The 10,666-nt window shown below is 40.5% G+C and overlaps 1 protein-coding gene across 3 annotated transcripts in view; it reads left to right on the top strand.

Moving 5' to 3' along the window:
* The first annotated feature begins 149 nt into the window (after positions 1–149).
* Positions 150–10,666, top strand: part of ppp3cca (protein phosphatase 3, catalytic subunit, gamma isozyme, a) — a 30,038-nt gene continuing 19,521 nt past the window's right edge. For 2 of the 3 annotated variants that reach the window (XM_020658007.3, XM_020658005.3), the window contains exons 1-3: positions 150–863; positions 7,105–7,302; positions 8,070–8,194. In XM_020658007.3, the coding sequence (XP_020513663.1) occupies positions 797–863; positions 7,105–7,302; positions 8,070–8,194 (390 nt within the window). In that variant the 5' untranslated portion in view covers positions 150–796. The remainder of the gene's footprint in view (positions 864–7,104; positions 7,303–8,069; positions 8,195–10,666) is intronic. The other variant, XM_020658006.3, reaches the window with a different exon arrangement.

The raw sequence follows: 10,666 nt of genomic DNA, 5'->3' as shown, positions 1-10,666 counted from the left end.
GATGGATTAATCAAGGTGATAATTATCATGTGGCAATCAGAGAGAGGGAGAGAGGGTCTGTGCCTTGAACGCACCACTTCCCCACGTGTTACGTTTCCATAGTTACGTCATATCAGTAGCAGCTCCACCATGTTGTAGGAAATCCACTGTTGCTCCTCAGTCACTGTCAGATTACAGTGTAATCCGAGGGGGAGGATACACAGTCAAGAAACTGAGTGTATCTTGGAAGGACACTCGGTGTCCAAGCTTCCTTAATAAACGCTACTTTACGTGCTCCTGTCTGTTTTCTCCTCAGCCGGTCTTCCGTTGCTGTCTCTGTCTGCTCACCGTCTTTCACTTCGTTAGGATGTTAGCTGGCTAACTAGCAGAGAAAGAGTAAGGTTAACTACCATTAAATCGGATTATGTGATAACGGCAGCCTCCCATAGGACAGTCATAACCAGGTATTAAATTCAGGACCAGCCACCTCCCTTCTTTCTTGGAGTGTTTTTTTTTTTTTATATATATTTCTACCTGTTTCTTGCTCTTCTGTGCTCTTAAATGTTAACGTTGAAAATCTGCTAGCATTAATGTTTCTGCAAGCTAGCCTGGCTATCCGGCATTCAACCCACAACAAGAGTCAGAGCTCCTCCGCTAGCTTCTCTTAACTATCTGTTGGAAAGAGAAATCATACAAGAATCCCCCTTCGACAACACCTGAGCACCTGGTGGATGTGCTAGCTTGTCCTCGGGCTAGCTGGCAAGAAGAAGACTGAAGATTTTATTCTTTAAGACCTAAGCTTTCGGACGCAGAGAAGATGTCAGGAAAGGATAAAGACAAAGACAAAACGGAGAAACAGTCCACGACAGAGAGGCTGGTAAAAGGTGGGTGTTTTCTCATGTACTACTCTACTTCTTCACTGATTTCATGCCGACGTAAATAGTACTCCACCTGTAGCTTTTTAAGGAAACAGAGTCTGAAAGCCCTCCTGTCAGAAGTCTGTATTCAATCACTACATCATTGTAGTGATTGAATGGGGGGGGGGGTTGACAGAAGTGACAGAAGGTGTTTGTGGAGTAACCAGTTCAAATATCTAAGCCACATTAGTGACATCCGTAAGAGCACTTTGACTACATGATGCTCAGATATCTGTAGATTATTAGTAAGGATAGAGCTCTGTAAAGGTACCATCTCCATACTTATCGACTAGTACATGTAGGCCTATAACACCGCTATAAGAAATGCATCAGAATCTGTATTTATCAGGTTGTTTCTCAGTCATGGAAATCCAAAGGTCTGCTCAGGGTTACCAGCAAAGTATGACTAAATGGATTTATTCATACTGATGTCTTCATGTTTTATGTTTTCTTACTCTTATTTGTGTAAATATTTCTTGTACTTATTTATTGATATCTTACTATTTCATTAATGTTCTATTTTATATAACTATATTTCTACTGCTATGTTGTGTTTTAGAGCAACTGTAACAAACAAATTTCCCTCTGGGATTTATTTAAGTATTTTCTGATTCTGATGGACAGACTGGAAACTTTTTGTTGTGTCAGCCAAAGATAGGACAAAAGCAAAGTGTGAGACCGAGAGCCCAACCCCATCCTTACTACGACCACTTATTTCCATCACAGCCGGTGTTTCCTGCAGGAAACTCACCAGTTAAGATGACATAGCTGGCTTGTTGGTGGGCCTTTTTTTATTTAGAAAGTTATTTTTAACAATATGAGTACAACTGACAGTAAAAGGACAAGCTGCACATTTTAAAGTATTGTTACCAAACTAATGGTGAAGTCTGTTAGAGGGCTACACACACTCACAACTCAAGTTATATCACTTACCTTTTTCTGCATTCAAGCATTATTCACACCATTATGATCCAGCTTTATTACTGTACTGCTAATGAAACTAATAAACTAACGCTGTAGCAGAACTATGTAGATGCTAAATAACTAATGTTAGCAGACACGTCAGACATCAAGACAAAGTTACACAAGAACATTTCACATTATTAAAAACTTAAACATCAGTTGTATGTAAACTGTTAATTGAGTTTAAAATGTGATTTCCTCACCTCATTGCTCTTTGTGATGCTTTTGTCTTTCTTATTGCTTTAAGCCTTCATCACTTTATTTACTGTTTTGACATTTTTGTTTTATTTTGAAAGGTAAAGTTCTTCTGTCAGATTGTGAGTTTCAGGAGTGGAAAAAAGCCAAAAGAAGGATACAAAGTTAAACATTTGAGTGTCTAACATGGTTTTAGATGAATAAATGCTGAGTCGGTTGAAGTCACTGGTTCTCAACTGGTGTGTCGCAAATCAGTGCATGAAAAACAGTATATGAAGCTCGTTTTAAACATCTTTGCTTTGTTCAGTCACGTCTTCATCTGTCTTAGGTCCAAACTGCACAATTTTGCTTTGTAGAAATTTGATTGGTTGAAAAACATCAGATATTTAAATGGTGATTTTTTTATGAAGGAGTTGGTGGTGGGTCCTGAGCATGGACTGTAAATATTAAAGGATGAAGCCTGAGTAACGTCACCCATCTGTTACGACAGGGGGCGCTGGAGGCTCATCAGCAGCAGCCGCCATGTTGGAAATGCTGTCTCAGTCTAACTTTCAGTCAACCTAACGACAGGCTGAGAGCTGGAGCTGAGGCGGGTTTTAAACCTCCTGATGAACCGTTACACGGCGCCCTTTAGTCCTCGTGTATTTTTTATTTTTTTTTCTTACCACTGTAACTTTTGCTGCTTTGCTAAAGTGCTCATGATGGATAGGCCGGGTCTTTGTAACATAGCAATAAGTAAGGTCTTTTACCTGCTTTTTGTAACAAAACAATGAGTAAGGTATTTTACCTGCTTTATGTAAAGTGTCTCGAGATAACACTTGTTAGGAGTTGACACTATACAAATAAAAATTGATTGATTGATTGATTGATAGCTATGTATAACATGTATCGGTCATTCCTTATAAACACCAGCAATGCAGCTTGGTCCTGAGGCTAAACCAGTTGAGCACCACTGGCTAAACCAGTTGAGCACCACTGGCTAAACCAGTTGAGCACCACTGGCTAAACCAGTTGAGCACCACTGGTTTAACTTTGCGGCCATCCTTCAGAGGGTTCCTACATCCGCTTCTTACCTCTGAGATCAGCCAGAGAGAGACAAGATTTATTTAAAGTAACTTTATAGTGCTCCTGTTGGCTGGTCTGGTTGGTTGCTCAGATATGAGTGACTGGAGCAACATTCAGTCTGATTTGATCAAAAGGTTTATCAATGACTCCCTCAGTGAAAAGACGAGGCAGGAATTTCTGTTTTGGTGGGTGGAACCCCAAACAGCGGTCCAGATATGTTACTATCCCTGCCGAAATAAAAAGAATCAGATACTTTTGTTAACCAGCAGAGGGCGCTATCTGCTTTTGTCTACTCCTGTTTGACGTTGTATAGACATGATAGAAGTGAGCGGAGATTTTGCGGTGGGCGGAAGCAGTCTTGTTTCAAAGCGTGGTTACAGAAGGTGAGCACATAAAGACAAAAACTGTGCAAATATTACAATAGACTTAAAGAACGCAACTAAACATGACACACCATGTAGACATGAAACACTTAGAATAAGACACGCTGGGAAGCAGATTGGAAACCCCCCATGACCAAACAAATTCAAGAGCCACATGCATGATGGATTTGAGATGATTTACAGGTTGGAGGCAGTAATGAACAAACCTTTCAGAAACATGAATGAAAACTGTTCTAACACAAAGTCAGTGTGCTGTTTTTCAGACAGATAGCAGGCTGCACCTCTCCGGGCTTGAATTGTATTTATTCGACTTAGAATTAGTTTGAAAATCCTTTTTTTCCAATTTACATTTAATGCTTAACAGTAACTCTTTTTCTAAAGATAACATGCGTGTTCTAAAATGAGTAAATGCACCACCTCAGAATGAATCAGTGTTATAGTAGACGAGGAAAAGAAGAAAATAGATATTTTGTAGTTTTATTGTCAGGAAATGTAAATGACAGATTCATGATTGACTTCAGTTTTTATGTCTTTCTACAAAAAGTGATTCATTGGTCTCGTTGGCCGTAAGAAAAACCTGAAATCCACCTCAGCTGTTTGGTGTTTTGTGCTTGCAGGTAGCTGTGGAACTGGTGTCTGTAAGAGGGCTTAACTGGTAGACTAATGCTGCTCTGGTTGTGTAAGTCAACTGATAAGCTCATTCTGTGCTGCTGTTCATAACTGCTTTGATGTTTTCTCTCACCCTGTGAATATAATATTTAAGGCTTTGTTGTGTTATTGAAGCCCATCTTCTCCAAGAATCTTCATTGTTACATCCATTGATGTCTACTTCAAAAAGTAGAAATAGAACCAGGTTATTGTTTATAAGATACATATATTTAGGAGATAATGAATTCAGTGATAATTAGATGTGAAGTGGTCTTCATGTTTCATTCATGTCTACCCCACCGTATCTTTAGTTCTCTTCCATTGTGCTGATCACAATTGTGTGTGTGTGCGTGTGCGTGTGCGTGTGCGTGTGCGTGTGTGTGTGTGTGGTCATCAAATGATCATTTTCTATCCTTTCCTGTCGTCTGCCTTGTCCATCCATGAGTGTGACGAGGCTTCAAAGTAAACAAACCCTGAATCTGGAAGCCCTTGCTAATAGAGGCTTTACCTAATCTCTTCTTAAGGCTCGTACCTCAGCTTACAGCTCTCTTTGTGGCTCTGCCTTGTAGGCCTGGGAGCACTTAATGTTTATTTATACCACGCTGCTCTATGCATGACAGCTTGTCCTTTAAGTTTGAAATGTTCTTTTCTACTCTGGTTATGTGTGGGCCTCACCAACCCAGAAGCTCTCTACAGTTCCACCATGAGGTCAGTCCCCACACGGCTTCAGCTTCATGGCAGTGTGTGTAGAAACATCAGTGGACCAGGGCTCTTGTTCCTGAACTTCAGTTTGAAGTACTCTACCCCTGCACCATCACTGATACCACATCACTCATTAACCAATGCTAATGCCTTTCTTTCCTCTTCTCGTTCTAAAATCCCTAATTATAAATGGGTATTGATATCACTTACTCATGGATATAGTTCATGACATGTTTTCAGCTGTAATCTCTATTTAGTTAGTCTTCATCAAAATGTGGATTTTGTATCCAGGGGCGCTGGGATCTAGTATGGGACGTGTTGTGTAGTCCATGTAGGACTGACCAGTCACTGAGAGTATGGATCACAATGAGGATACTCTTGTTATGAGATTCTTAAGATTTATTTTTGGGGCGTTTTGTGCCTTTATTGTAGAGTTAGGACAGTGGATAGAGATGGAAATCAGAGAGAGAGAGCGAGAGTAGGGAATGACATGCGGGAAAGGAGCTACAGGTTTGACTCGAACCTGGGCCGCCTGCTTGGAGGACTACAGCCTCCATACATGAGACGCGCACTCCTTAAATGAGATTCTTAACCTCAGTGCTGTTTTCCTGGTTGAATACATTTTGAATCAAAAGGTGGAACACCTTGACGAGCTATCATCAACGCTGGGATATGATGCAGGACACTGTGCATCAAACATTTCAACTGGAGTGACTGTTCTGCGTGACAGTCTGTAGCAAAAGCCAATCAGTGGTTAGATTTCTGGACTTCCTGGAATGCATCACAAACAGGCTCCAAAATTAACTTTTTGACTCACCGGCCAAGGTGGCAGGTAGATGAAAGGATTCATATCTTCATAATAAGCATATCATTTACCAGCCAAAATAAAAAAATGTGTTTTTGTGTCCCATACACATACAGTATGTTATACAGCACATTTAATTTAGAAGGTATTATGTTCTGTTGAACCAATCACGGATTGAAGTCACAGATTGGAGAATTTAGTCAGATTAAGAAATGTAAAAATTGTAAAAATGTCTTTGCTTGCCTTTTATTCTTTTAAAAAGTAGTAGTTCCCAGACTGTGTGTCAGTGTGCCGCCGCAATGCTCCGTCATGTAGACAGCGAGCAGGGAGAGGAGAGAGAGAGGAGCAGGGTAAAAAGTAGCTGCAGCTACATCAAATGCACGTAATCAAAGCATGGGTTTTATACACCACCGCTGGGTAAAACATTTACCCACCCTGTGGCGGGTAGCCCTTAGAAATTTACTCGCCAAATGGAAAATCTACCCGCAATTGGCGCTTGGCGGGTGTTACTTTCGGACCCTGATCACAAATAATGAAGCTGACGTCCAGTCAAAATTGTTTCTTCACCCCATACGGACAGACTAGGACTGTGTTTTTGGAAGACATTTATCACTAACTGCTTGCTACACAGGAACGCCTGAAGAGACGGCCATCTTTCCCTGAGACATATATCATCGTCAGGTCATAGCAAATGTTTTCCAAATCGTGTAGCTCCAAAAAGGCCCTCATAGTCATTTTCAAAGTTTTATTGTTAGTGATGACAGACCTAATTGTAAAACCGGACTGTATTTAATTAGTTCATTCATTTGTTCTATGCCTTGCTTTCTAATAAGTAGATATGGTAATATATGGTTATACCTCTTATACAGTATATACATACACCCAGATACCCTTATACAACTATTTACATGTGAACACATTTGGTGGAGAGATGTCTGAGTGGGGCTGCTCACAGGAAGTACACCAGAGCTGAGTTGGGGGTTCAGTGACTTGCTCAAGGGCATTTCAGCGCCACCTCTCCAGCTACCAGGACAACTTCTGTATTGGGTTGCCAACCCAAGTCCCTACAGACCGAGCTACTGTCCCATTGTGTAGGTTTGGAGGTTTGGAGCAGGTAACTGAGCGGTGTCAGTGAGTTTTGCTATCATCCATCTTGGATGACATTTTGTAAATGTGTTCCTTCTCATGTGGCAATAACTTCAGCTTGGCTAAGTCAATGTAAATGTTACATGATTAGAGCCCAGCCTCTGCAGTCTGAGATGCAGAGCATTCCCCTCCGCTCCACGTTTATTTTAGGAAGTCTTATCCTATTGGTCAGTGGGCTATTTTCAGTGGACATTGATGAAAGTTGAATTTGGACGAGCTATTTCCATATTGAACTCTTAAAGCTGACAAACCCTTGTTGCATTTTAGAATTGAGTGAGCTAATAAAACCTGTCTTCAACAGCCGTGCCATACCCTCCACAACATAAGCTGAGTGTCAAAGAGCTGTATGAAGATGGAAAGCCCAATGCTGAGGTGCTCCGCAATCACCTGGTAAAAGAGGGCAGGTTGGAGGAAGATGCTGCACTAAAGATCGTCAATGATGGGGCCAACATTCTCCGCCAAGAGAAGTGCATGCTGGAAGTGGAGGCACCAATAACAGGTAGGCTTACAGATGTCAATCTTTTCAGGGCTGGCTGGGTGACCAATTCCTCTGACAAAACAACTGGCCCCAGTTTGGCCCCCTCAGTAAAAGTGGTCTAGAACCTCCACTAGCCCACAGTCAGCCACACGCCCCAAAACTACGGCTGCCATAGTTAGAGGGCAGGGCTCAGGTCTCTACCTCCCATAATTATTGAAACAGTAAGGGGAGGATAAAGGTCTGTGTCACATAGGCTGAGAGACACAGGCGGTAGAGGCCACCCCCCCAGCCGGTGTATTGCTCGTGGTTCGCAAGCTAACACACCCGGTCTGACCATACAGTAGTTGTGCACGGTTACGGCCAGTGAGTCAGGCGCAGGCGATGTCGGAGATCCAGAATCTGAAGATCTTCTTACCTGCTGCATGATCCTCTGATACTCTCACCATGCTGCTGGGTGCTTTAGTAAACTCTGCTCTGATTGGCTGGCAGGCGAGTCTAACGCCATGTGTGCACAGACGTTGCAGCACCTAAACTGAGCTACGGGTCTCTGCTCTTTCTCATCTTTAGAGTCCTTCACTGCTGAACTGATCCTTGTAAACTGAGAAAGGCCTGTTCAGTGGTGAAATCAGAAATGAAGAATATTTAAATAATATTTGTCCTGAACTAGAATGGAAACCTACATGAGTGCACAATGCTTTAAATCTATTTAATAAATATGGAGGGATATGTGTGGCTGCTTTTATAACATAAACAAAGCATGATTTGTTTTTTTGATTCTCTGTTTGCAGTATGTGGTGATGTCCACGGCCAATTCTTTGACCTTATGAAGTTGTTTGAAGTGGGTGGATCACCCAGTACCACACGGTATCTCTTCCTCGGTGACTATGTAGATCGAGGGTACTTCAGTATTGAGGTAAGTTCTTGCACCACTTCATCTTTTTGTTGGTTTATTTTTATAAAGTTTTATTTGAGATAACTGTGAAGCCAGCAGTGTAGACACCTAAATACATTTTAATCACGCTCACAGTTTCCACCTTTCCATGATTAAAGAAACGTGATTAAAGGTCATTTTTGACGTTTATGTGTTACTCTAACCCAAAAAAACCTTATTGTACTAAAAATCTTTCTAGAAAGACACTACTCCTTTCCAATGATGTTATGAATGTTCTGTAACTTAGTGTTTGTTTCAAAGCAGGTGATCTACCTGTGTATGAAGCATACAGTATTGTTTATTACATATCATATCTTTACAGTCCCTAAATAAGAGTGCAGAATCTTTACTGCAGCAAAGCAGGCTAATAACAGGATGTTCAGAATCAGAATCAGAATTGGGTTTATTGCCAAGTACATACAAGGAATTTCACTTGGTGTATTGGTGCTAAACAATTAACAAGGAAATAAAACAGAACTAGCAGCAACTTAAATAATACAGTATAAGAAGATATTACAATATATAAAATAGAATTTTAAAATATAAAATATAAAAAATGAAAAATAAAAAACACAAAATGTACAAAAGGTGCAATGTAGGAGCTTTGCAGTGGACTATGAGAAAAAATCTTAGTGTGTGTAACTAATAGGTGTGTTCAGGTGTGTTAGTAAAGCAGAGGGATAGAGTGAGCATAGAATGAAGCTGTCGTGTTGACAAGCTAACCATTGCACAGCATAACAGTGAGCGAGGTACAGTAGGTCAGTATCATAAAATGATAAGTCATAAAGACGAAAGCCAAACTTAAGTCAAACTAAAGCTTTGATGCTGCAGTAAACGCTCCCTATCAGTTTTCTATACTTCAGATGTCACAGCTGCCTTACTCAGGGGTTATCCTGGCTCATAGTGAGGGGGTGGGGGTACCTCTCCGGCCTTGTGCATGTGCAGACGCACCGTGCATTCTGGCTCAACACTTTTACAAAAGAAGCAGAGGATTCTCTGGCACAACTTCACCAACTTCCTGCATGAAGAGAGAAGGGCTTAGAAGAGCTCAAGCAACACTCGCAGTATGAAGTACAACTTTATTAACTAATTAGACCGAAGCGTTGGGGTCATGACCCTGATGAAGGTCACAAATAATAAAATTCAAAAAAGTTGATCTTCGAGCTTCAAGTGTTGCTGTTGAAGCAAAGATGTTAGATAAAATGAAGCCCCTCCCCCGGACATGTTGAGGGTCAAACACTGTTATTCTTGCATTGTGATGTATGTGCACCAAGTGTTTTCATTTACATGGAGTCTGATGATGAACACAGAGAGAAGTTTCTATATTTTTACTGCAATTACAAACTATTCAAGTTTGTCCTCTTTAGACATTTGCCTTATTTTAAAACCAGGACTGATTAACAGTTTTTAAAACGTGTTGATCCTGACGGTGTAATTATGAACTCTTTGTCTCTTTATCATTTAGTGTGACTGTTATTTGTGGCACTAACACGTTGTCATTTGGTTATTATCATGGTTTTTTCTTCTTCTGTCAGCATGTTGAAACCTTTTAATCACACACAACATCACTGTAATGAAAGGTGAAGGCGCTGAATATGAGATAAGATAAACCTTAATTCATCCCATATGAATATGAATTCATATTTATATGAATTATACTCTGACGCTGTCACAGAGAAATAGGAGTGAGAGGGACAGATAGCATATGTATATAAGCACAGACACAAAACAGAAATGGCGCATATAAAAGCCATGTATTACTCAGTGTGACTCTCAGGTCTATCATTGAACTTTATGGAATCCGCTGCAGTCAGGAGTTTGTTATTGTGCCAGTAGACTCAAATCTCCTCGCAGGCTGAATGCACATTCAGAAATCTGCATAGGTGTTTATAATTTCATTGATATGGACAGTTCATTGGTAGCTGGATAATTTTGCAGGAAATGACTGTATAGCAGCGTAGCCACAAAATAACTAAACACTGACAAATCTTCCTCTCCTTTTACTTTTCTTCCTCTTTTGTTGTTTGGCAGCACGTTTCCTGGTGCACTGGATTGATTACAAAACAGCGCCGCCGCCATTTAAGTGTACAATTGTAATTGAAGTTAAAAATGACAAATTTACCATGAGCTGTGCCTAAAAACGGCTGCATCCAAATTTTGTTTATGTGGTTGATATATTTTACTGCTGCAGATAACTAAGGCTGTGCTACCGTTGAATTATTAATTTGTCATATAAGTGTAAATATGAAGTACCATTTTATAAAATATCTTGTTAGATGAAGATTAACACTAGCTCTTTCTCTGACGATCACTTCTTCCAAAAACTTTTCTTGAGTATGGACAATGTGAACTTCACAGTAACCTTCGATAACCAGGGATTCAGTCAAGAGTTACACAGTGAAACAGAAGGTGTAGTCAGGGGGCCGCTGCTCAGTATTGTTCAGCCAATTGTTT

This window comes from Labrus bergylta, chromosome 2 (genome assembly GCF_963930695.1).
Source record: "Labrus bergylta chromosome 2, fLabBer1.1, whole genome shotgun sequence".
Lineage (NCBI taxonomy): Eukaryota > Metazoa > Chordata > Actinopteri > Labriformes > Labridae > Labrus > Labrus bergylta.
Note: the sequence above shows the minus strand (reverse complement) of the source record. Positions and strands in the feature narration are given on the sequence as shown.